General features: G+C 37.2%; 2 protein-coding genes across 3 annotated transcripts in view; both read left to right on the top strand.

Moving 5' to 3' along the window:
- si:dkey-230p4.1 (rootletin) overlaps positions 1-9,485 on the top strand; it is a 29,629-nt gene extending 20,144 nt beyond the window's left edge. The window contains exons 17-24 of one of the 2 annotated variants that reach the window (XM_051119351.1): positions 479-672; positions 986-1,113; positions 1,228-2,315; positions 2,899-6,447; positions 8,061-8,264; positions 8,353-8,412; positions 8,678-8,749; positions 8,832-9,485. In XM_051119351.1, coding sequence (XP_050975308.1) covers positions 479-672; positions 986-1,113; positions 1,228-2,315; positions 2,899-6,447; positions 8,061-8,264; positions 8,353-8,412; positions 8,678-8,749; positions 8,832-9,059 — 5,523 coding nt within the window. In that variant the 3' untranslated portion in view covers positions 9,060-9,485. Of the gene's footprint in view, positions 1-478; positions 688-985; positions 1,114-1,227; positions 2,316-2,898; positions 6,448-8,060; positions 8,265-8,352; positions 8,413-8,677; positions 8,750-8,831 lie in introns of both variants that reach the window. The other variant, XM_051119349.1, reaches the window with a different exon arrangement.
- Positions 9,486-13,017: 3,532 nt separating this feature from the next.
- Positions 13,018-27,741, top strand: part of bmpr2b (bone morphogenetic protein receptor, type II b (serine/threonine kinase)) — a 94,591-nt gene continuing 79,867 nt past the window's right edge. Inside the window, exon 1 of the mRNA XM_051118719.1 lies at positions 13,018-13,978. Coding sequence (XP_050974676.1) covers positions 13,900-13,978 — 79 coding nt within the window. The 5' untranslated portion in view covers positions 13,018-13,899. The remainder of the gene's footprint in view (positions 13,979-27,741) is intronic.

Raw genomic sequence — 27,741 nt, 5'->3', positions numbered from 1 at the left:
AGCATTGCGGTTTAAAAACGTGATTTTAAGCTGTTGATACGCAGTTGGCACAAAAGAGAACTCATCTTGCTAAATGACTTGTGATATAAAATTTTCGTCATTTTGCCCACCCCTAACAAAAATACAGATTTTCATTAACAAGGAGTGTACAACATGGCAACAGTCAAGCAACAAAATGACCAAAAAGCTGTGGTGGCAGCTGAAAGGTGATTGGCAGCATGAACTGGAGCGTTCATGCTGTTCATGATGTTCAAAGACCAATATGTCCAATAGGATCTGAAACACAAAACAGACCAACCTACACAAACACATATAGATACGCATTTCGTAACACAGTGTATTGATTGAGTTCTGATCACCCTAGGTTTTTCATAATGGTGGGCTTTAATGTATATTATTCTGTACACTCATTCTACTTTTTCCGTATACCTCTTGTGTTTTGGGTCTACTCATGGACAATAATGTGTTTGTGTGTCAGCTAACTGAGCAGTGCAGCACTATGATGAAGGAGTTGCAGAGTGTCCAGGCAGAACTGCTCCAAGCAGCAGAGCAGCAGAGAAGAGCCGAAAGAGAGAGAGACGACCTAATTAGAGAAAGCCAGAGACTGGAGGACACCGTATGTTCACTGGAAAGAGAGAAGGAGGAACTCACACAGGTCAAAGAGGAACTCGGGTATAAAGAAATGGGGTCTGTTTATTTGTTTGAAAAAGACACTTTCTCATAAAACAACATAATAACAGCTCAGTATTCTTTTATTCTAGTCTTTTCAAACTTTATGAGGACATTTTTTGTCCTTATTTTTGTCAGTGTCTTCCTTTTTGTCAGACATTTCAATTTAACCAATTAAAACATTCTTAATAGGAACAAGTTGCGAAGTTGTTACCTTTAAAATCAGTATCAACTATTTTTATGTTTGATCTGTATAACTAAATCATAATCGATTGTGTGAACCATTCATTTCTAACCTGCTGCTGTCTTTGATCAGAGGTGTAGTAGCATGCCTCCAGAAGCAGATTGCTCAGGTTCAGGAACAGGCCTCTGGTTTGGAGGTGCAGTGCAGTCAGCTACAAACACAAGTGGAAACACTCACACAGACCAAAGATGTCTTGCAAGGTCGGACTGTTTTATTATTAAAACAACTCATTGGCTATTCGCTTTACTGGTTTAATATGTTGGTGTTTTTGTGTGTGTAATTAAAATGCAACATTTGCTCTCTTAATTGTGTAGGAGAGATTCAGTGTCTGCAGACAGACTTGGAGAGAGAGACAGCACAAAGAGAACGGGAAAGAAAAGAATCAACGGAGGAAAGAAGGAAGAGTGAAAGAGAGATAGAAAACTGGCAGTCGGAATGCAAAAGGATTCAGAAAGATGTAGAACAAGAATCACAGAAAAACAAACTACAAGCAGAAGAGAGCAAAACAGAGAAGGAAAGATGGCAAAAAGAGAGGGAAACTCTGAATGCAGAACTCGGCCAGAAAGATGGAGAAGTGGAAATACTAAGGCACAAGATTGATGGTTTGTTAAAAGAAAAAGAAGACCTTTCAGACATCTTAGATAAAAGAAACACAGAATTTGAGAAACTCCAAACGAAATCAGCAGCAGAGCATAAAACAGCTGAGCTAAGACTGAGAGAAGCATGTGATGAAATTGAAAGATGGAAGGAGAGAGAAAATGAGGTTCAAAGAGAAAAAGAAGAGTTAAATCAGAAGTTTATAGAAAGTTTGGAAAGAGAAAGTCAGAACCTCAAGATCACAGAGAGAGAGAAGGCGAAGATGTCTGATCTAATGAAAAAAAAGGAGGATGAAATACGAAAGAAAGGAGAGGATATCGAAGAGTTAAAATTGAAAGTCCAGTCACATGAGAGAACAATTGAGAGTCTGGAAATAGAGTTACAAGAGAAAGAGAGTAGATTGGAAACCATGGAGAGACACAACAATCAACTGAAAGATAGAGAAATGGAGAAAATGAGAGAAAATGAAACCAAACAAAAGAAAAGAGATGAGCAAGAGAGAGAGAAAGAAATAAGATGGAGAAGACAGTTGGAACAGAAAGATGGAGAAGTGGAAATACTGAGGAAGAAGACTGACGGTTTGTTAAAAGAAAAAGAAGAGCTTTCAGACATCTTGGATAAAGGAAACACAGAGCTTGAGAAACTCCAAACAAAATCAGCAACAGAGCAGAAAACAGCTGAGCTAAGACTGAGAGAAGCATATGATGAGATTGAGAGATGGAAGGAGAGAGAAAATGAGGTTCAAAGAGAGAAAGAAGAGTTAAATCTTAAGTTTATAGAAAGTCTGGAAAGAGAAAGTCAGAACCTCAAGATCACAGAAAGAGAAAAGGCGAAGATGTCTGATCTAATGAAAAAGAAGGAAGATGAAATACGAAAGAAAGGAGAGGATATCGAAGAGTTAAAATCGAAAGTCCAATCACATGAAAGAACAATTGAGAGTCTGGAAATAGAGTTACAAGAGAAGGAGACTTTGGAGAGTAGATTAGAAACTCTGGAGAAAAACAACAATCGACTGAAAGATAGAGAAATGGAAAATATTAGAGAAAATGAAACCAAACAAAAGAAGAGAGATGAGCAAGAGAGGGAGAAAGAAATAAGATGGAGAAGACAGTTGGAACAGAAAGATGGAGAAGTGGAAATACTGAGGAACAAGACTGACGGATTTGTTAAAAGAAAAAGAAGAGCTTTCAGACATCTTAGATAAAAGAAACGCAGAACTTGAGAAACTCCAAACGAAATCAGCAGCAGAGCAGAAAACAGCTGAGCTAAGACTGAGAGAAGCATGTGATGAGATTGAAAGATGGAAGGAGAGAGAAAATGAGGTTCAAAGAGAGAAAGAAGTGTTAAATCTAAAGTTTACAGAAAGCGTGGAAAGAGAAAGTCAGAACCTCAAGATCACAGAAAGAGAGAAGGCGAAGATGTCTGATCTAATGAAAAAGAAGGAAGATGAAATACGAAAGAAAGGAGAGGATATCGAAGAGTTAAAATCGAAAGTCCAATCACATGAAAGAACAATTGAGAGCCTGGAAATAGAGTTACAAGAGAAGGAGACTTTGGAGAGTAGATTAGAAACCCTGGAGAGACACAACAATCAACTGAAAGAGAGAGAAATGGAGAATATTAGAGAAAATGAAACCAAACAAAAGAAAAGAGATGAGCAAGAGAGGGAGAAAGACATGAGGTGGAGAAGACAGTTAGAACAGAAAGATGGAGACTTGATAGCACTCAAAAACAGAATTGAAGAATTAACGAGAGAGAAAGAACATATTTCATTACTCGTGGAAGAAAGAGATAAAGATGTTGAACATTTACAAACTATGTTGTCGACAGAAAAGAGAACTCTTGAACTGCGCCTGAAAGAAGTGAAAGACAATGTGGAGTGGTGGAAGAGACGAGCTGACAACATAGAAAAGGTGAAGGAGAGTGTAAATCGAGTAGCTGAAAGAGAGAGGACAGAACTAAGAGAGCTCCTTAGAGAAAGAGAGGAAGAGGTACAAAAGAGAGAAGAGGACATTGGTGATCTCCAAAGTAAAATTCAGTCATTAGAGGTAATCATAGAGAAACTAGAGGCTGATGTTGAGCAGAAGGATGAACAACTTAAACTTCTAAAGGAGCAAAACTCAAAGATGACAGAGAAGGAGATGGAGAAACAAAAAGAGGTGGACAGGAAGCAACTAGAGCTAAAGGAACAGGAGAAACAACTGAAAAGAAAATTAGATGATCTCAATACCAAAATCGAGGCAGTCACTCGAGAAAAAGAGGAGGCATTAGAAAGGGTGGAAGAGAGAGATACTGAGCTAAAAGAATTACAAGCAAAACTTACGGAAGAGCAGAAGATGTTCGATCAGAAGCTTAAAGCAGAACACGAAGAGGTGAACAGTTGCAAAGCCAAGTTAGCCGAGATGGAACGAGACTGGATGAACTCTGAGGAAAGAGAAGAAGAGAGAAGAAAAAGACATGAGATTGAGGAAAGAGATAGGGAGCAGATACTGAGAGTAGAGCTCCTTCAGAAAGAGACAGAGTTGAGGCAGTTGGCACTGAAGATTGATGAACTGAACCAGGAGAACGAGGAGAGCAGGACGATAAGAATAAAGCAACAAGAAGACCTTGAACGCCAAACTGGCCTCCTACGAGATACTGAGGAAGAGGCACAGACACTGAGGAGGAATTTACAACAAAAAGAAAAAGAGGAAAGAGACCGAGTCCACTGTGAGGAAGAAGCAATGAGAGCGTTGAGAGAAAAGCTGCATGAAGCCGAGCAGAGGAATCTTGAAGTTTCAACCAGTTTACGAGAGACTGAAATGGCACTGGAGAAGGAAAAGCGCCAATACAGAGAGAAAGAGGAGAGACTTACGGACTGTAACCAAGAGTTACTATTAGTCAGGCATGAGCGAAATCAAGAGAGGGAGACTGTTGAAGATCTGAAGAAACTTATAGGCGAACAGGGCAAAGAAGTGAAGACGCTGAAAGGGAAACTGGATGAACGGTTAGGAGAGTTGGGAAGGTTGTCACAACTGCTTCAAGAGAGCCAAGGGGAAGCGCAAGTGCTTGAATCCAGGGCAGAGAACAGTGAAGAGGAGAAACAACGACTGAAGAGATCTTTGAGTCAGATTGAAGATGAGAGGCGGCATCTGGAGACCCAGCTGCGAGATGAAAAAATGGAAGGGGAAAGGCTGAGAGCCAGGCTTGAGGATATGCAAAAAGGTCAACATATCCTGATGGAGGAGAAGACAGGACGTATGGAGAAGCTTGGGGCTCGTGTACGAGAGCTGGAGGAGGAGAGAGACCATCTTTCAGCAGAGCTTCGAAGAAAAGAGAGGGAGATTGAGGCTCTGAGAGATGAAACACTTCGAGAGAGGCGAGAGAAGGACAGGATAAGCTCTTTGCTGAACGACGCAAAAGAAAGGAAAGAAGCACTAGCTGCCCAGGTGGATACTTTACAAGAACAGGTGGTTAATCTTTCTAAAACCAAAGAACAAACCAGGTCAAAAATCCAGGAACGAGAAGAGCAGAACCAGAAGATGCGAGAGGGCCTGATTGCAGGTCTTCAGGAGATGGCGACTCTAAAGGAATTGCTAGAAGATAGTCATCGTGAAGGAGAGAGACTCCGGTCCATGATGCAGGAAAAGAAGGATGAGTGGGTCCGAAACAAAGAGGAAGGCATTAGAGCTGCACAGATTGAAGCCGAAGATCTTCTACACAAAGTCCAGATGTTAGAGAAGCAAAAACAAGAGCTTAAGACTGCCCTACAACTCCAAGAGGAGCAACTTAAGAAGAAAAACGAGCAAGGTTTGAGAGAGAAAGAACAAATGCAGATAAGGCAGGAGAAGTTAGAAGAAGAATTGGCGACCATAAAGAATGTAGCAGAGCAGAGAGAGGCTGAGCTGACCAGAGCGAGGGCTAGAATGGACATCCTTGAAGATCAGAGAACTGAACTCAGCTCTTTGGCAGCAGAAAGAACCAGGGAAGCAGAGGAACTGAGCAACACATTCAGAGAGCTGAGACTGGAAGTGGACAGACTGAGAGAGGACAGAAGAAGAGAGAGTAAAGATTGGGAGGAACTCAAAAGAGAAAATAAAGAGAAACAAGGTGTGTTAGAGGGATTGGAGCTCCTCAGAAAAACACTGAGTGAAAAGGAAATGGAGATGGAATTGATGAAAGAGAAATATGAAAAAGAAAAGAAAAGAAAAAGTGAGAAATTTCACCAAGCGGAGGAGCAAAATATAAGACAACTGGAATTGTTGTCTGAGAGACTGAAAGACAAAGAAACTGAGCTGGAGAGTATTCGAGAAATGGCGTACAAAGAACAATCAGCAAAACTTAGATTGCAGGATCAATTGGAAGATGAGAAAAGAAATACCAAGATATTGAGGGAAAAAATGGAAACCTTGGAGAATGAACTTGAGACGAAAATGGAACTGGATTTACGTAATCTTAGAGAATCTGAAAAGAAAAACAATGGACTGAAGAAGGATAGTGGCCTTGGTACTCTATCAGACTTCACAGAGATAAATGCTGAATATCAGTCTCATGAGAGATTGTTAGAGACAGACACACTTAGAAAGGACCTTACAAAAAGGGAACAGGAAATAGAGAGGTTGAGGACCCAAGTTCAGACTCTGCAAGCTGAGATAGACAGACTGCACTCCACAATAAGAAATGAGAGCATAAAAACCGGGCCACCTGAGAATGAAGCCTGGGAAAGGCTAAAGGACCAAACGTCCGCTGTCCTTTTAGAAAAGGAGGAGAGGGACAGACTCCTCAGGGAGAAGGACACTGAAGTATACGCTCTGAAAGAGCGAGTTGAAGAGCTGAGTAAAGACCGGGACCGTGTCAGAACGGCTCTGGAGAAAACTGAAGCCACACTGATTTACTACAAAGAGAGGCTGGAACAACAGGAGCATAAGAAAAAGAGAGCAGAAGCTGATACATTAGAGGTCAGTATGTTAGAGACATCTCTTTTAAGTTTAAAATACCTAGTGTCAAATATTTGTCCAATATGGTCAAAATTAAAAATACATATTTGTGTATTTGTGCTGATATGGCCTTGGACTTTATTTTGACACCTACTGGTGTGGATGCAGATTTCAATTACAGAACATAAAAATGTCTCACATAATTTGTGTATTCTGTGACTGAATCTGTCCAAAAACAGTGGGTTACAGAGGAAGTGAGTTGTATTTGGCTTGTTACTGACATTACATAACTCCTAAACCATCAGTTGCAGGCTCAAGTGTTGGAATCACATTCGATCATGAGCTGGTACTTTGCAATTTTTGAAAAACCTACTTTTGCGAACTAGTCCTAGGTTTTTCACCCGATCAGAACCAAACCAGTGCATAATATCAATAATTATCAAAAAAAGTTGAACCCTCACTCTCGCGAAGAGATGCCAAAAACGTTCGAATGAGAATGAGATATCTCTGCCCAAATTCAGAAGACTTATGTAGGAGCTCAATCTGAGGTCACAGGAAAAAAATTGTGGAGCTTGGCCACTTGGTGGCGCTATAATAAATATACATAAAGATAGTTATAACTGCACAACCATTTGTCCTATCAACATGAAAATTGGTTTGCACGATCTTGGTGTGAAGTGCCACAAGTGTCTACAAGGACATTTGCGTATCTCAAAAAAACATGGCCACCATTGGCCGATGAATTTTTGAGGACCACGTTAGACCAGGTTAACGGAGCCCGATCGGAACGGAACTCGGTGGGCCTGTTCGACTTGCAGCCCCAAAGGTATTAGAGAAATATGAAAGTGCGTAAACGACTGTACGTTGCACGGTTTTTCGCACATACACACAGTATTTGTATCATATAGAACTCCTTATCAAAAATGCTTTTTTCAATTATTGATTTAGGTGGTTACAGACTTGCTAAACAATATGCTAAACAATCTTTTTCCATATTTGCTTAAATGCCTTAAAGTGCTTGAACGCTGGTAATCGCTGCTTGCAGCTATATTTTTATTTTATTTTATTTATTTATTTATTTTTAAATCATGTAATTAAAAAATCTTAAAGACACAGTAGCAACAAAAGCCTATTTAATTAGTACTAAGGGGACACAAAGGGAGTCAAAAATAATATTAATAATAATAAAAACAATGATGACTGCTTTTGGAATAATGGCTGCTGAAAATTCAACTTTGCCATCATTGGAATAAATAACATTTGAATATCTTAAAAAAAAAATGTTATTTTAAATTGTATAAATATTTCACAGTATTACTGTAATACTGCTTTTGTTGCTACTGTGTCTTTAAGACATTTTATTTACATGATTTACTGACCTTTCTAAATGTGAAACAAGCAAAAATGCTTTTACCATGTGACTGCATTTTAAATAAGCTGTTGATAAAATGTAAACACAGCCAGTCATTGTTGTGTTATCAACAGTGTGACCAATTTGAAATTAGACAATTTTATGCTTAGTTTTTGAATTTTAGGCTTAGTTTTCAAATCTGTTTTGCATGACATGTCCTCTTTAAACACAATATTCAGTGATTTGGTAGTTTATAATGCATTGTTTTGGCAAATATTAATAGGAGAAAGAGTTTAAACCAAAGGCACAGTCCGTAAATGAAGTGGAGACGGACTCTGCGGTGCAGGGGCGTCTGTCGGCGATGCAGCGGGCCGTGGCACAACTAGAGGTGGAACAAAACCTCCTGCAGAAGAAAAACAATCATCTAGAGAAGAAGATTGAGAGACTACGAACTGAGCGACAGCACCTGAGAGAGACGCTGACGCAGGTATGTGCACGGCTCACAAAGGGACCATATATTATGATGTCAGTATGATTCATGCGTATGATTACTTTATATGTTTGGCCATCACCAGGTTGAGCTGGAGAGGGGGAAACTGAGAAATCAGCTGTCACAGACTAAAGCTGGAGTGCTGGTATGATGGAGAAAATACATGTGCAGTACATTTGTTTTTTGTTCTGGTTGACTTTCTGTGATGGACTGTCACAGTACCCAATTTTTTTTTTTTTAAATATATTTTTATTCTTGTTACAGTATAATTGTTGTTAACTTTAACTTAGCTTTATATACTCTTTTAGTACTTATTAATATTTTGATTAAGTATTGCAATCAGTTTTATGTGTCTTTAATATATTAATTTCTAGTGAAAAAGCTAAATAATGAAATATTGTGCTGTATAGGCCCCGTCAGATGGTACCGAAAAGGAAGAGCTTAAGCGTCTCAGAATCCGAGCCAATGAGCTGGAAGAACAGGTTTGTCCTTAACACTTAACACAACTGTTCATTTGTGTTTTGGCATATAAAATAGCCTCAAAACTTAAACCTAATTTTCTAGGTTCATCAACTTCGTCTCATGTTGGCCGTGGACCATCAGCAGAGGGCAGAGTTCATAGATCGCTCTCTGAAGAACAGCAAGAGTCTGATGTCCCTTAGACAGGATCTGAACGAGTCTCTAGCTGCGGTCTTCCAGCGGCCCGTCCCTTCAGTGCTGGAGTCAGAGACACAGAGGCTGGACAGGAGCATCAGAGAGGAAGAGCTCCGACTGTCTCTCAGCCAAAGCTAAAGAAATAAAACACTCATTTGTATCTAATGACTATTATATAGTTTGACATCATATTTTTTTGCACTTAGCATTAAGTAATTCTGGCTGTGAGCCTAAGATTTATTTCACACTCAGGGTCTGAAATTGTTACTTTCAATTGTTACTGTTACTCTACATATATTTATGTATTTTTTTCAAAGCATTTCAATATATTCTAAATCGTTCTTAAAATGCTAACAGCTACAAAATATCAACTTAAGATAACTATTTTAGATGGCAAAGTTCTGGTTTACACCTGTCCGATGTAGTGTTACAGTTGAAAGCTTTGCAGTCGTGTTTACAATACTTTTTAAAGCTATTCTGTCAGTGTTATGTGTGCAATATAAGCTGTCTGTTTAATTAAATGTAATACTGTATTTTTTATGCTCATTTTTAAAATAAACTCGATTCGGAATCATAGTGTCCCCACATTTCTAATATTAAGAAAGCCCAGATTTTTAATGTTTTTTTAAAGAATTCCCTTCTGCTCACCAAGCCAGCATTTATTTGATCAAAAATACAGAAAAAGCAGTAATATTATGATATATTTTACTATTTAAACTAACTGCTTTCTATCTGAATATATTTTAAAATGTAATTTATTCCTGTGATCAAAGCTACATTTTCAGAATCATTACTCCAGTCTTCAGTGTCACATGATCCTTCTAGAAATCATTCTAATATGCTGATTTACTGTTCAGGAAACATTTTTTATTTTTACATTATCAATATTTAAAACAGTTGTGTACATTTTTTCAGGACTATCTGATGAATAGAAAGATCCAAAGACCAGCATTTATCTGAAATAAAAAGCTTTTGTAACTTTATACACTATACCATTCAAAAACCCTGCAGTCAGTATATATATTTTTTCTTTCTGAGGAAAAATTATAGAAATTAATGCTTCTATTTAGCAAGGATGGTTTAAATTAATCACAAGTGATGATAAAGACATTTATAATGTTACAAAAGATTTCTATTTCAGATAAATGCTGTTCTTCTGAACTTTCAGTTCATCAAAAAACCCCTAAAAATTCTAACTGTTTTCAACATAATACTAAAAAAAAAATTTGAGCGGCAAATCAGAATATTATGATTTCTTAAGGATCATGTGACTGAAGTAATGATGCTAAAAATACAGCTTTGAAATCACAGGAAAAATTATGTTTTAAAATATATTCAAATAGAACGCAGTTATTTTAAATAGTAAAAATATTTCATAATTTTACTGTTTTTGCTGTACTTTAATAATCAAATAAATGCAGGCTTGGTTAGCAGAAGAGACTTCTTTAAAAATCTTACTGTTCAAAAATGTTTGACTTTTGAAGCTGCTTTGGGTAAAAGCAAAATGCATATATATAAGTGCATTTACAATAGTTTTTCCAGCACTCATACCATCAGATCTGTGGTACCTGTGACGGCCTCTCATGAAAGTCAGCATCTTAAAATCAATTACAGAGCACTTGAATTTAATGACAGGGTTATGTAATTTAAAGGCAGTCGTGCTCCTGAGGCCTGCTTTACCTCATATGAACTGTTACAGAGTATTAGTCACCAGGGGGCGCTGCTTGTATGAAAACACTGTGGGGCTTCAAGTCACCCACATAGCAAACCCTTCTACATCCTTATCGTAGTCCAATCTTGCTCAACTTTGACGGTATCAACCCCAATCAAAATACACATGAACGTCCTCCCTCCATCTTCAAAATACCAAAGAAAGAAATTACGTATTGCTTACAAAATGTACTGGCACCTCATCTAACTCTGATGGCCAGTATTGTTGCATATGTGGGGGTGAGGAAACTTATGATAACATGAGTAGGTCATATTTAACTCCTAAATAAATATACTAATGTTATGTGTCTTATTTAGTAGTATTTTTGTAAAAATATTAGGAAGGAAAAACATTAACTGAACTCTTACCTTTTTGTTACGTACACACACTGATTTCATAATAATTATTGCATGGTAATCATTGCATAATGTATAACTGTTATAAAAATCAGCCTCTGCCGACATAGCGTAGTTACTATAGTTAATTATGGGTTACTACTGTAAAATAATCATAGATAATTATGGGATTTCAACAACTGTCAAACAAATGTTCTCAACACTCAAAGACAAGTTCTCAAGACACTCCATTTCCAACACAAATATTGAAATGCCCCCATATTGGCTAAGATATTTCCTTTCTACCTGTGATTATGACTTGCTTGTTTTCAGTCTTTTTTGTTAACAGAAACTGGGAGTGTTGATGATGAACAATCAATTTAGTAATTCCTGAAGATTCAAGATTCTCAGAATTGTAAATTCAGAAAAAAAAAAAAAAAACATTGAGAGATGGGGAATTAGTTTACATCTTATTGTTACAAAGTAAAAATAAAATGTGACCCTGGACCACAAAACCAGTCTTAAGTCGCTGGGGTATATTTGTAGCAATAGCCAAAAATACGTAGTATGAGTCAAAATTATTGATTTTTATTTTATGCCAAAAATCATTAGGATATTAAGTAAAGATCATGTTCCATGAAAATGTTTTGTACATTTCCTACTGTAAATCGATCAAAACTTAATTTTTGATTAGTAATATGCATTGCTAAGAACTTCATTTAGACAACTTTAAAGGTGATTTTCTTTTTGCACCCTCAGATTCCAGATATTCAAATAATTGTATCTCGGCCGAATATTTTCCTATCATAACAAACCATACATCAATGGAAAGCTTATTTATTCACCTTTCAGATGATGTATCAATCTCAATTTTGAAAAATTGACCCTTATGACTGGTTTTGTGATCCAGGGTCACATATTTGAAGCAATAGCCAACAAAACATGGCTGAAAATTATCTTTTAGGCCAAAAATCATTAGGATATTAAGTAAAGATCATGTTCTATGACGATATTTTCTACATTTTCTACCATAAATATATAAAAACTTAATTTTTGATTAGTAACATGCATTGCTAAGAACTTCATTTGAACAGCTTTAAAGGCGATTTTCTCAATATTTTGATTTTTTTGCACCCTCAGATTTCAGATATTCAAATAATTGTATCTCAGCCAAATATTGTCCTGTCCTAACAAACCATACATCAATGGAAAGCATATTTATTCAAAATCTGAAAAATTGACCCTTATGACTGGTTTTGCAATCCAGGGTCACATATTTGAAGCAATAGCCAACAAAACATGGCTGAAAATTATCTTTTAGGCATATCATTAGGATATTAAGTAAAGATCATGTTCCATGACGATATTTTGTACATTTTCTACCGTAAATATATCAAAACTTAATTTTTGATTAGTAACATGCATTGCTAAGAACTTCATTTGGACAGCTTTAAAGGCAATTTTCTCACTATTTTGATTTTTTTTTTGCACCCTCAGATTTCAGATATTCAAATGTTGTATCTCAGCCAAATATTGTCCTGTCCTAACAAACCATACATCAATGGAAAGCATATTTATTCAAAATCTGAAAAATTGATCATTATGACTGGTTTTGTGGTCCAGGGTCACAACTGTTTACCTAGTATGAACAAGTTTTCATAGTATAAAACCAAATTACCTCAGTTGTAATATCATAACTGTAGCAAGTGTGGTGTTTTGGTGGAAAGTACTGTAACCAAGGAAAATGTGTATGGGTGAGAGGAGAGAAAGAAAGCTAGACAACTTATAATTGAATTGGTTTGGCAGCGAGAGAGAGAGAGAGAGAGAGAGAGAGAGAGAGAGAGAGAGAGTGTGTGTGTGTGTGTGTGTGTGTGTGTGTGTGTGTGTGTGAGAGAGAGAGAGAGAGAGAGTATGTGTGTGTGTGTGTGTGTGTGTGTGTGTGAGAGAGAGAGAGAGAGTGTGTGTGTGTGTGTGTGTGTGTGTGTGTGTGTGTGTGTGTGTGTGTGAGAGAGAGAGAGAGAGAGAGAGAGAGAGAGAGAGGTAAGTGGGGGTGGAGGAGGAGGACTGACTGCCCTTCATCTGTCTGCTCTAGGCGGAGCTGAAGTTACCGAGAGCGGCCGCCGGAGCTCGACGCGATCCGCGGGCGATAATCACCCACACCGGGAGAAATGCGCTAATTTACCCGAGCAGACGCTGACCGGTGATCAGTTTACCGACCATCATCGACTGAGACTCACTGCGCTGTTTATTAAAGGCCTCTGTCGCTTCGGATCGGACTAGATGTCGCTCCTGTTCGGCCGCTTCAACCGACCGATGGGCTCGACGCATTCTGCCGTAGATTTGCTTCATTTCAGAAACACTATCCTGGCGTTAACGCAAGAATAAAACCAGATAAAGCCGGGAAATGTCGGACATGTCGTCAGCTCGTGAAGCTAAACATCGACTGAAGCGGACTGACACGAAGAAACCTGACCCATATTAAGATACTGCTCAAGCATCTGGACCAGAACCAAATACATCGAAACTAAATCTTGTTTATAAACAACGATAACAACCGAGACGCGATCACAGCAGGTTTTCGAGACCACTCTTAAAAGGGGCTGAAGACATGCGAGGAAGTGTCTCACATACACAGCGTGAGGGATAATCGCTCCAACTTCAAACCAGCATGGAGAAAATGCGTTTATAATCTATTTATCAAAGCACGCACAAACCCAAAAGCGTCTGAAACCATGCGTTGCCTCCAAACGTTCATCTGCACGTCGCATTTCGGACTACTCGAGCACATGAGTTTGAACTTCGGTCGATAGAGAAGAGGGGGAGAAAAAGGAAATTTACTCAAACTACTACTTTTTTTTTTGTTTTATTTTTTATTTTTAATTTTTTTTTTTTTGAGCTGAACCCACCCTAAAGCACCAGGACCATCATCAGGATGAGAGTGCGGATCCTAAACCGAACATCAGTGCTGTCACTGGGGCTGTGCTCAGTGCTTCTCCTCAGTGCTGTGGCTGGTAAATATACTACATTTTAACTATTTAACTGTGACATGTATCCATATTTCACAGTCTATGTTACATTAGAATCACACAGACGCTCTAACGTGGACTGAATCGGTTCAGTGTACAAATGTGAACTGTCAGAAGTGTCGTGCTTCGTATTGCTTCGCTGGTTCATTACCAAGAGATGTGTTGTGTTGCATTTAGTTTCAGTGTCAGTATCATGGCTTGAAGGGTGTCTTCTTTGAGTTATTCTGGTTTCCACCAAAGTGGATTTAGTTTGAATCGGTCGAATGTACACAAGCAGGTGCATCTAGAGCTAATTAGAAAGAAAGGTTAGACTAATAAACCAAAAAATATTCCTGTGTATATGCAGAACTTGGTTATACACTAGCATATTTATTTTAGAGCAGGTTTTGTGATGGGTTAATTAGTTTGTGTAGTTTTTACCTCAATACTGTGCTGAGCTGCATTTCACCAAACATTGTAAGAATAAATAAATTGGTGTCAGATGGAAATTATTATGCCTAGTGAAAAATAAATATACTAAATGTATTTGAAATACATTTATTTCATGCTAAGCATACTATAAAAACATTTTCAAATTTATGTACTTAATAAAATGCACTTTTAATATACTAAACTGGTATACTTAGAGTCTGCTAAATGGGAACAACTAATTTGTACTCTGCATTTCAGTTGTGTGGAAGTATAGTGTTGAAGTTAAACTAAAGATATACTTAAGTATATTTGATTGTGCTAAAGTGGAACTATTGCAAGTATACTACAGGTACACTTTAAATAATATTATAATATTCAATGATCATACAGTTCTCATCAATAGTGACATTTAAACACATTTTAGGCTTAATATTAAGAAATGTGCATTGTGCACAAGTAGTACTCCAAATAAAGTTTAATTATAACTTTTGTCAGTAAAAATGTTAATAGATTTGAGCTATACTTAGTATGAAATAAATGTATTTTAAATATATTTCTATTTTCTTTACTAGGAATGGTCCATGTTTCTGAATTATTATCTGTGTTATGGTTTTTACACACTACTTTGTCATACAGTGGTAGGCATATGGCCTAAAATCCATGGGCTTTCTTTATTGCTCCTATTTTGTTTGTATTTTACGTGTTTTTGTCTTTGAATGCAGTTAATGCACGTGTAAATTACTCTAGACTTCGGTTCAGTTGAAGTGAAAATGACCTTAACCCAGTGATGTCCTATGGTGGTTCCTATTTTGGTGTTTTTGTCTATTTTAGTCTGTTTAAACAGAAGTGGTTTGACTCCGGATTGGTCAGTAGTTACACAAGCAGGTGCTCTTGGGGATAATTAAAAAGTATTTTTCTTACAAGCAAAGTTTCTTGATGGATGGTTTCATAATCAGATGTTTTTTAGGCTGTTGAGTGTCTGTTTCTAGGATTCGAAATGCAAAATTAAACTGACTGGGCGATTTTTATATGAAAATGCTGGCAGTAGCAAAATCTAGCTGAAAACAAGGTTGTGTGTATGCATAAATCACACAGACTGAGGATCATTATTAGTGAGTGTGTTTTGATGCCTGTTTTTTGTTTCTTGCTTTCATACTGATCACATCGACCATGCTGTGTCTCGGCCATTAGAGCCTGTTTACTGTGTTATTATGGATATGCAGTTAGTCATCAGATCAGAAGCATGTGATATTGTACCATCGATTGTTTTAAAACCCTTTAAAAGTCTCTAAAACATTGCAGGAATGTGGTAGCTGGATATTATTTCCCCATGTTGTGTGCAAGAATTCATTCAGGCCTTTTCCTTAATTAAGCATCAGTCACAAGACATACTGAGTTTTGTGAGTTGGTTAGTGTTTAATGTGAACTAACTGCATTGTTGATTGTTAGGAATGTATTTTGGGTTCAGCCTTGACTTCGATGAGATAATGTTCTCTGTCCTCACTGGTACAGCAGATTAGGGAGAGGATGGGAGGAGAAGGATAAAAAAGTCAGTTGTGCTCTATCTCCTAAAGGTGCACCCAGTCATTTTACCCCAATTATAATGTTTTCCTCGTAATGACATTAGACAAAAATGTTTTAAATGTTGCACATTTATGTTAGAGAAAAAATCCAGTCATATGTAGTCCAGAAAAAGCTGTTTTATTCTACATGGAGTGGGTCGCTCCCTCATGGAGGCTGCCATGTTGAGATCACATGACCAATTGTGTCACATAATTTTAAAGAGTTCTGTAAAAAATAATAACAATAACAATTTGTAAATGTTTTGTTCATATTTTGATTTCTATTTGAGATAAATGCTGTTCTTTCGAAGTTTCTTTTCATCAAAGAATTCTGGAAAAAAGTGACTATCAGTGACTATAAAAATATTTAACTGTTTTCAACATTGATAATTATCGGAAGTGTGTCTCGAGCCCAAAACATAAATTACATTTCTAAGTGCACTACCAGTCAAAAGTTTTTGAACAGTAATATTTTTAATTTTTTTTTTTTTTTTTTTTAAAGAATTCTCATTTTGATCCAAAACACAGCAAAAGCAGTAAAACTGTGAAATATTTTTACTATTTAAAGTATCTGTTTTCTATTTGAATATATTTTAAAATGTAATTTATTCTTGTGATCAAAGCTAAATTTTCAGCATCATTACTTCGGTCTTCAGTGTCACATGATCCTTCAGAAATCAGTCTAATATGCTGATTTGGTGTTTAAGAGATTTTTTTTTTTTAAAATCATTATTATTATCAATATTTAAAACAGTTAAGTACATTTTTTTAGGATTCTTTGATAAATAGAAAGATCCAAAAATCAGCATTTATCTAAAATAAAAATCTTTTGTGACATTACACACTATACCATTCAAAAGCCTGTATTCAGTATAATTTAATTTATTTATTTATTTATTTTTTGGAAAGAAATTATAGAAGTTAATACTTTTATTTAGGACACTTTAAATTGATCAAATTGATGATAAAGGCATTTATAATGTTGCAAAAGATTTCTATTTCAGATAAATGCTGTTCGTCATAAGTTTCTATTCCTCAAAGAAACCTGAAAAATTCTACTCAGCTGTTTTCAAAATAATGATAATAATAAATGTTTTTGAGCAGCAAATCAGAATATTAGAATGATTTCTCAGAATCATGTGACTGGAGTAATGATGGTAAAATTCAGCTTTGAAATCACAGGAGTAAGTTACATTTTAAAACGAACTGAAAATTCATGAAAATGAATAGAAAATTTTAAATAGTAATTGTATTTCAAAATTTGCTGTACTTTGGATCAAGTAAGTGCAGGCTTGGTGAGCAGAAGAGACTTCTTTAAAAAAAAAAAAAAAAAAAAAAAAAAAAAAAACTTCTACTTTTGACTGGTAGTGTATATTCAAATAGAAAACTGATATTTTAAATTGTAATACTAATAATTTGACTTCATTTTTTAAACTTAAATAAATGCAGCCTTGATGAGCAAATGTGAGTCTTTCAAAAACATTTAAAAAAATCCCCCGAACCCAAACTTCTTAACAGTAGTATAGAGGAATACAGCAAAAGCCAACCAGCTCTGATGAGAAACAGAAAGAAAAGCTTGTCAATGTTGATTTATCAGTATGAAGTCCAAGACCACTGGGATAAATAAGAGCCAGCAAAATAGTGCATCCAGCAATACTGAGTGCATCTTGAAGCTGAATGGAGAGCATGATTGTGAGAGAGTGAAAATTCCCATTGGGAATATGCAGGATTAATATACAGCATATGTATTTCAAAACTCTGGATTTGTGTTACTAGGGTTTGCGATAGCACAAAACACCACTTTTTTTTTTTTTTTTTGTTAATTGGTTGTGCCGCTTTGACCTTGCAGCACTGTAACTTTACTAAGGCCAGTGAACCGATTCGAGGGCTCATCACAAGCTCATTTTAAAGAACAAAAGCTGCCAACAAATTGATTTAGCTGTTTAGTCCCTACTGATTCTCCTTATTTTCACTTGGGGTCACACATTTCACCATCATCTGTCCAGTGAACCCATTTGTCTTGGGGAATGCAGAAACCAGCTAGAGGACGGTTGTGACTACAGCAAGGAACACAGTAAGATGAAATGGAGACGGAGGCTGTGCTAAAAGTGTGGTCTTGTCCAACCACGCTGGTGAACCGGTTCGAGGGCTCATCAGAAGCTCATTTTAAATCTTTTGCCACAGTGATTTAGCCCAGTCAGCACTCAGTTAGTTTCACACACACTCACAGCATTGTGACATGACCATTAAGTCTTGGGCCCTGCAGAAACCAGCTAGAGGACGGTTTGTCGATCATGGAAAAGATTAAGATGAAAGGAAGGCTGTGCTGTGTGTAAGAGTCATTACCCCGTCTGTGACCGCCGTGAGAGCATGAAGCTATGGATCTTTTGCCACTCTGCTAAGCCCATCAGCACTCATTACTCACACACACTCACATATGTGCAACATGACCATTAAGTCTCTGGTGATAGTTCATACGCAGTATTGGCACTTTTTAGAGACGACGGGCCGTGATATGAGATTCTAGCTGGGCCATGAAGAGAGATATTGTGTTCTTGATCAAGGACGTTTAGTTGAGCATCCAGTATTGTGCATCAATTATTGGATAATGGGCTGTGCAACATGTTAGAGACACAAGTAAGCCTGCATCTTGACCTTAAGTCTTATCTTGGACACAGTATCAGACCTTGTTGCTAAACTAGGAGCTTGTTTCATGTGCAGAGAATTCCTCAGGCTTTGCCATGTTTATTGTAAAAAAGCTTATTTCTATAGTATGCAAAAAGTTACTTTAAAAATGCTTTTGATACGGTACCGTTTACGTTGTATTTTTACATGCTTCTTTCCAATGTGACTTTGAACACAAGTTTATAATACAGGATTATAATGTCAATTTACATTTATAATCCACAAACCAACAATATTAGCAATCATGCTAATGTTTTTAACTTGGTACATGCTAACTCTATGCTTTTTTTTTTTTTTTTTGAACATTTGACAGTACCATGTTTTCTATACCATGACAATGCCATATTTTTTTGAACATACAACATGACAGTACCATGTTTTTTTTTTAGACATGTACCATGGCAATACCTTGTTTTCTGTACATGTACCAGGACAATACCATGTTTTTGAACATTTTTGAACATTTACTATGACAATACCATGTATTTTGAACTTATACCATGACAGTACCATGCTTTCTGTACATGTAACATGACAATATCATATTTTTTTGTTTTGTTTTTCTTACATGTACCATGACAATACCGTTTTTTTTTTTTTAGGCATGTATCATGACACAACCATGTGTTTTTTAGGCATGTACCATGACAATACTATGTTTTTTGGATATATACCATGACAGTACATTGTTCTCTGTGCATGTACCATGACAATACCATGTTTTTTGGATATATACCATGACAGTACATTGTTCTCTGTACATGTACCATGACAATACCTTGTTTTCCGTACATGTACCATAACAATCCCATGTTTTTTGGACATGTACAATGACAATACCGTGTTTTTTAGGCATGTACAATGACAATACCATGTTTTTTTTGGACATGTACCATGACAATACCATGTTTTTTTGGGCATGTACCATGACAATACCATGTTTTTTTGGGCATGTACCATGACAATACCATGTTTTTTGGATATATACCATAACAGTACATTGTTCTCTGTACATGTACCATGACAATACCATGTTTTTTGAACATGTACTATGACAATACCATGTTTTTTTTTTTTTTTTTACTTTACCATGACAATACCAGGATTTTTAGACTGGAAACTTAATATTATGTAATATAATGATTATAATAATTTTTTAATGTAATATTATGTCCAGTACCTTGGATAAACCATGTAAATAGTGGTACAAGAATATAGTAATAATCATCATTCCATGGGTCTTCAGTAGGGGGTGTTCAATGGCAAATTAATGTTTGTTCTTAAAATAATTTTAGTGAAAAATTAAAACATTTGTTAAACAAAATTGTATTAAGTTAGTCTTAACTAACTGCAGTGTTATAAGCATCAACATTTTAAATTAATCAGGTAGCTTCAACTAAAGTTAAAGGGATGGTTTACCCAAAAATGAAAATTGTCATTGTCATTTACTCACCCTCAGGTTGTTCCAAACCTGTATGACACCTGTTTTTTTCTTTCTTCTTTCGTCTGGAATGTAAAAGAAGATATTTTGAAGAATGTTGCTAACCAAACAATTGATGGTCCCCGTTGACTTCCATAGTATAGAACATAAATACAATGGAAGTCAATGGGGACCAGAAACTGTTACCCACATTCTTCAAAATATCTTCTTTCATGTTCCTAAGGGTGAATAAATGATAGCAAAAATTTCAACTTTGGTTGAACCATCCCTTAAAGTATTAATATCTCTACTATACGCATACTATTTTTAGGTCAATTTTAATGTGCAATAATTATTTTTATACAAAATATAACAGGAGCTTCTTGCTCCATCTCTGTCTTAAAAAAAGTTAAACCCCCCTCCTTAGTATTACCATCTGATACTATCACGCTGTGCTCTCTTTGTAAGAATGTGCCGCTGTTGCTACTCGAAGGTGGTGATCCGGTTTTCGCATTTCATTCTTTTCATCACGCTGAAGGGGTTAACATAAAATTACACACGGGGAAGTGTTACGTTGGATCCCGTTCTTTAATTACCCAAATATATGATTTCAAACGTCTGGTCTTAATATCCTTTCCTTTGAGGTTTTCCGTCACTCTAATTTGAGCGTTTGATGAGCAAAGATAATTATCTCAGCGGAATAATAAAACGACCGCAAATTAGCACAGACGTGACTCTCTTTGATATTTCCTCATATTTTCTTTGAAACACACCGTGGTCCCGCCGCAGCGGCGTGTTTGTTTCCCTGTGACTTACGTGTTACCCCCCTCCCCGTCTGCGTCTGCGAGCTCTGTCGGCCTTAAGGAATTTGCCCGTCTGTCTGTGGGGGAGGGCAGGAAGTGGGAGTTGGCTGTATCACTCTGTCAAGCATTTCCACGTTTTTGATTTGTACTCTGATAGTGCTTCGGCATGGGCGTACTCTGCGTGCGTGCGTTGCATGTGTGCGGCACTGCTCGGCAAGGTATTGCATGTCATGTCAGAGCGGCGTCTGCGTTTCATGCTGCGAGTATCACGTATATACAGCTGTCTGTAGCGTGACACTGGAATATAAAGCAGCAAACGTACAGATTTACTGTTCAGTTTTCAGTTGTTTTTCGAAACGCATTTCCGCTTGTTTGTGTCTTGCCGTGTGTGTGATGGGGGGGTCTGAAGTGTGTAGCCCTGCACTAGCAGGATTTAGACTAAACAATGTGTCTCTCGTTGGCTCCAGGGCCAGGCGGCTGGGTAGGGGGAGGAAAGAGAGAGAGAGAGAGAGACATTCCCTTGCGGTGACGCCAAACCCCCCTCACACATTCACACAGTGCCCTCCGTCTGCAGCTGAACTGATTGAATCTGAGACCCCTCCTCTGATAGACTCTCCCTCTTCCAAACGCAGTTCACACACTAATTGAAAAATCATTTCACTTGAGGAATGTAATGTGGCCCCTTCGCAGTTCTCCACGTTGCTTCGGGGGGGGAAAACACCCTATTCCGGCTCTCATTTCGATCTTGTTCTATTTATGCATCTCTAATCACTCACATCCCACTGGTTTCGGGCACCGCTTATTTTGGTGTTATTATTTTTCTTGCTTACTCCCGTCATAAAACTGCAACTCCGGTTTATGGACTCATTGTGGCGTTTACGGCCCTTCAAAGTTGGATGGCGCACACTGTGGTGGATTAAACACACGCCAGTACATGGTTCTGGGAATTTTGCACCATGCTTTTTACAGTAACTGTAATTGTTTTTGCATCTATCCTTGCTTTTGCTTCTTGCAATTGAATGAATTGCCAGAGATGTCTGTTTGCAGCCAGCCTCATGAAAATAAGTTCTCAAGGATTCAATGCTATTGAGTTTCTAAAATGATTAAATTATTTGATTTGGACCTTTGCAAACTATTTGCTAATACGGTTGCCCATTACCTTTCATCCAACAGTTTATAATGGTATTGGGCATATTAGAATGATTACCAAACACTGAAGACTGGAGTAATGACTGCTGAAAATGTAGCTGTGCCATCACAGAAATGAATTAAATTTTAAAATCTATTCAAATAGAAAATGTTTATTTTTGAATTGTAACAGCCTTTCGCAATATCACAGTTTTTACTATATTTGCAGCAATGATGAGCATAAGGGACATCTTTTATAAACCAAAAATCTTTTGAATGCTAGTGCATTTTTTAAAATGCGTTTAGCTTTGCTTGCGTAGCAAGAAGATTCCCAGCTGTGTAGAGTTTGCATATTCTCTATTTATGTTGTGGTTTCTTCTGCATGCTTTTTTTCCCCACAATCCAAAGACATACATTGGATGAAATAATTTGCCTGTAGGTAGGTGAGTGTATGTGTGGGTGTGAGTGAGCCCTGAGATGGACTGGCCAGGGTGTCTAGGGTGTTCCCTGTCTGTGGCCCAAAAAGCTGGGATAGTCTCCAGCATTCCCACAACCTTGCAGAGGATATGTGGTTCAGAGAAAGGATGGTTGCTAAGGTGTTTATAATCAGTAACTTCTGTGCAATCAACAGTACCCCCTTTCACACATACAGTCTTAACTGGTAAATTTACGTTAGGAGATAATGTGTGAGCGGGACCATTTTGAAGATGCAGGTAAATTTGTTCTGACAATTTATGGCATGAGAAGCTGTAACATTATCAGTAAATTACTGATATGTGCTCAGTATAAGCACGTATGAGTTCAGAACGAGCTGATGTAAGACGTCTACATTGGGCCAATCACAACATTCCGACACAGATGACACATTTACTCCACGCTGTTCTCAGAAGTTAAAGAAATGTTTAAAGTGTAATATGATGTCTCTGGACCAAAAACGGCTGCTTAAATATAAACGTTTGTCATAGGGATGCTTATTTTAACCAGTTAACCGTTAACCGACAAAGAATTTTGACCAATTAATGCAATCAGTTAAATGGTTTAAATGACCATTTTTTTTTTTTTTTTTTTTCGCAGTAATTTATCAAAATATTTTAAAACGGTTGCTGGATGGTTAAAATAAAATAAAACTGCATTTTTGAGAGAAAAAAAGAGATAAATCTCCCAGGCCTGTAACGTTAAGTTGCATTTTATTATTACATACTGAAATAGACCTGAAATAGACCAACTAATGTTGGGTCTCTCATACAACATAAATCCAAATGTTTCTGTATTTGAGATGTAGCCTATCTGAATGCCAAAATATTATTTATTATATAAACCTGGTTTTGTGCTTCTCACATTCCAGTTTTCACATAAAACAAATTGTTTGGCATATCACGGCAGTACGTTGATAATGATTAAGCAGTGTGATTTGCTTTTATTTGTGTACATTCACAATAAAAGCATATCTTTTAAGCCACCTTCCTTTCGCACAGCACAAAAATGAATAAAACTCTGCATACTAGCTACTTGTTGCAGAGTTTTTCTTTCTTTTTATAGCCTAGCTTTATCATGTTTTCTCCATTTGCATAAGCGCTGCAGGTGCGTGATGTGATGTGAATCCTCATGTTCAAATTTAGTTTTTTTTTTTAACAGGTCACAGACACTTATTCTTTCTAAAATAATTAAATTCTAATTTTAAATAATCTTGTCGGTTAATGGTTAATAATCGGTTAACGAGCGTCAGCTGTCAGTTAGGAAAATAACTGAAATGAACATCCCTAGTTTGACAAAAAAAATCAAAACATCAACAAAAACGCTGACCATGTATGCCTCTCATTTCTGGCTAATGGTGTCACAGAATTTACAGGTATTTTGAAACTGATGTGTGAATGGTACTTTACTGGTAAAAAGCCGAAACGTTGTTGCCTGTGTGAACCGTGCATTTTTGTATTTCCCGGTAAAGTTGTTCTGTTAATTTTATGGCAACTTACTGGCATTACTGTATGAAAGGGGGTAATGTTTCTTGTGTTGTAGGTGATATTACTTACTGAACTTAAAGGTGAGATATTATGCCCCATTTTACAAGATGTTAAATAGGTCTCTGATGTCTCCAGAGCATGTATGTGAAGTTTTAGCACAGATCTTCTTTTGTATTGCTTGTTAAAATTGCTACTCTTAGGGTATGAGCCAAAATGCGTTGTTTTTGTGTTTGTCCCTTTAAATGCAAATAAGCTGATGCTCCTGTCCCTCTCTTCAGAAAAGGGCGGAGCTTCAAGAGCCGGCAAAAATGAAGCTCAAGCACTAAAATTGTCAGAAGCTCTCAGTAGCGGTGTTTAGCCTGATATGTTCGAACCACAATTGGTTTAAAAGCCAGTCATCTGATTGTACTGTGCAACTATAAATGCATGTTATGAATTACACAGGCGGGAACCACGAGGCGATTTAAAAATAGCGACATAGCTGGTCTCATGCTGCCATCGTGGGCTATCACAAATTTTGTAAGTTCCACTTGTATTTATGAGCTTGACAAATTCAAGTGGTCGGCTTCACATTGCTTTCATACGCAATTTTTAACTACCACATTCCTATTTATGTTCACTCTGGTAGTATGTGAAGGCAGCATCGGTTAAAACAGAGCAGAGACAGTGGTAGCTTTAGCAACATTAGCCTTACAGGGTGCAAGAAGCTCTTTCAGGAATGCAATTTGGAAAACAAACACGTGATACATAACTTTGTCTGGAGCTGATGTTCGCACATGAAGCGTTGGTATTGATCCCTAAACATATATGGGACCTTACCAATTTTTTTCTAGGACATTTCCTTCTAAAAATTAAATTTAACCAGTGTTAACCTCAGCGACTCAGATAAAGGGAGTCTATGGAGACTCCTATGTTCGATGGTGCATCCCAAAACAACGCTTGTAATGCTTTTTTGGTGCTGACACAGTAAGAAAACAGTAATGGCGGACTGCTGCTTCTCACTCAGGACTGTGTCTATGCTAATAGGGCAGAGATGGTGACAAATGAGCAGGGACTTCTCTCTACAATTACGTGTTTGTAGGGAGAAATCTAGAATGGCTTGTTATGAGAGATTGTTTTATTTATTATGATTAAAAAAACGTGTGGGTGGATTTTTACCATTATAGGCTGGTTGTTTTCACACTCTGTGGCCACACAAGTGATTTTTGCATAATAGGTCCACTTTAAATAATGACATTTCACCAGGTATGCAGTGCAAATGATTTTATTTTGATCCAAATATGATTATAAATAAAACAATGGCCAGTTCTCCAACATAAAGGTGTCAATTAAACCTAGTTGAAATCTAGTATTGTGTTCGGAACACTGTTGTTCGCTGTGCTGCTGCTCTTATTCTAATTTAGACTTCACACAGGATAGGAGTAAAACTATTTATGCAATTTAACACCAGTAAACATTTAGTTAATCTAATAAGTTAAATTTGGCAGCGATTAATATCAAAGCAAGTACCGGCACCTATTTTTTTTCCCCACTTTGAGATGCAAACACTCAAGCTAGCTTACATTAAAATGCATTGGCTCTCTTCTGGCTGTCTGCCACATTCAGTCCATCGCTCCGTTCCTCTTTACCCCAGCTGTCTTTGAGCACCGTTGCGCCTGCTTTCAGAACCACGCGGCGGTTTACTCTGTCGTGAAATAACAGATGCAGCTTTGATGAATTGATTTGTTACGTCGAGGAATGATATGTAACCAGCTCAAAATTGCATTCAAACGGTGTGGGTTGTACATAATGGCATGATATTTCTAAGTAACAGCTTTAATTATGTCAAGCTTCGCCATTTGTTTTGCTCAAGCGGAGATGAAATAAAATCTCCTGTGGACTTACATTTAACGCAGTTCCTCTCCTGCACAGAGATACTGTGGTAAAGTTGATGTGTAAGTACCGTTAAGTTGGACGAAGATGAGCATTAAGCAGACTTTACCCCACAAAGTTGAGCCGCACTGCATTAGGAAAGCTTGGCGAGTGTCATAGCCACTCCAGCGCAGGGAGGGGGATCCGTTCTCTTGCCAGCAGCGCCTACATGTCTGGGTGGTGAGAGGCAAGTGCAAACCAGAGCTCTCTGGGCGGGAGGTGTATTTGTGGAGGGGTATTTCAAAACCCTGGCACGGCTCTCTATGTGGTCAGAGGCTCAATTCCGAAGCTTTTCGAGCTGGCCTCCGCCACAGTCACACGGCAAACCTGACGAGCAAAGCCAGTGGAAAAAGTGAGGAGCAGACAAACCTGTCTGCCTTTAACACCACTGATTTGTAGTTGTCGGTGCATGAACGGACAGTATTGAAAGGTGTGCTGCATGTTAAAGTGGCTTCTTTTTGAGGTAAAGATCTGTTTTTAAAGATAAAGGTAATAATCCTGTCGTGCAACTTACGCAGCTCTTTCACGTTTGTGTGAGGTTTGTGAGCAAACATGCTTCTTCCTCTGTGGAAGATGACTGTTGACACATTCAACATCAACATTAGCTCTGCCGTCACTGGCTTGACCTCGAGCCAAAGCCATCAGCGATTTATGAATCCCAGCAAGCTGGATTCAAGATAATTTGTGTAGTATTTAAGTTTTAATGAGATACAAGTTCAGCCGGTGACAAAAATAGGTTGCCGCTGTCAAGCCCTTCCTGTGATTAATGCTGTCTGGACACAGACGTGCAGCTCCTTTAGAAACTAGGAGTTTGTACACATGAGTAGCTCTGATGGTATGTCTCCTCTTTCCACAAGTCATGTCTTCGTCTGGAACGATGGCCAAAAAACAAAAGTGAAACTAAAATGGCAGGCAGGTCGTTGACATAGAAGTGTGTCTGTGATTTAACCCCGCGTATTAAGACTTGTTTGGCTTAATATAACATTAATAATATCTCTTAACTGAAATAAGTAGTAGAAAACCCATGAAAGGTTTACGTTATTTTAAAAGATCCACATTGCCAATATTTCAATAACGTGAAATGGTTGCACTCGGTCTTGCTCTACCTGTTGATATCTTTTACCACAACATAACTTAATAAAATACTGATATGTAATGACAGCAGCTACTGAAAGAACTTACAGGTGGCGACTGACATAAGTGTAACCAAATGTCATACCATCGTTTTTTTTGTTTTGTTTTTTTTGTTTGTTTTGTTTTGTTAAACAGAGTTTTTGTCCTAACCAGCTGCGTTGGCGACATGCAAAATTTCTGTTTTAGAAGCGGTTTCTATTTCTGGGATGATGCAACCAGAGCAACAACGTACAAAATATGACAGTGATAATCTCATGTACTTACTATATGCTTTATTCAGTGTTAAAAGTGTCTTATGAGATTAATAATTAACTAATTAATACTAGTGCCCTAAGATCCATTTATTCCAAATTTCTGTTTTAATTTTTCTGAATTCCATTTTTTATTTTTCTGGACTCCTTTCTTTGGCATTTGTGCAGTTTTTCCTTGATAGGACAGTAAATATAGGACAGGAAGAGTGGGAGAGAGAGGCGGGATTTGATCTCGGGACAACTGAAGAGCGGACCTGGACTCCTTTTTAATAGTTAAATGAAACTTTTATTACTCAAAAAGCAGGTCTAATAAATTACATTCATGAAACTTATACAATTAAACATCAATATATTAAAAAAAAAAAAAAAATTTTTTAAAGTTTTATAAAATATGTTTTATTTTTTTCTCTCGTTCTGTTTTATTGTTACTAAATTCTGTTTATGCATTTGTAATTATTTGAATGCATAAAAACAACTTTTTA

This window comes from Labeo rohita, chromosome 9 (genome assembly GCF_022985175.1).
Source record: "Labeo rohita strain BAU-BD-2019 chromosome 9, IGBB_LRoh.1.0, whole genome shotgun sequence".
Lineage (NCBI taxonomy): Eukaryota > Metazoa > Chordata > Actinopteri > Cypriniformes > Cyprinidae > Labeo > Labeo rohita.
Note: the sequence above shows the minus strand (reverse complement) of the source record. Positions and strands in the feature narration are given on the sequence as shown.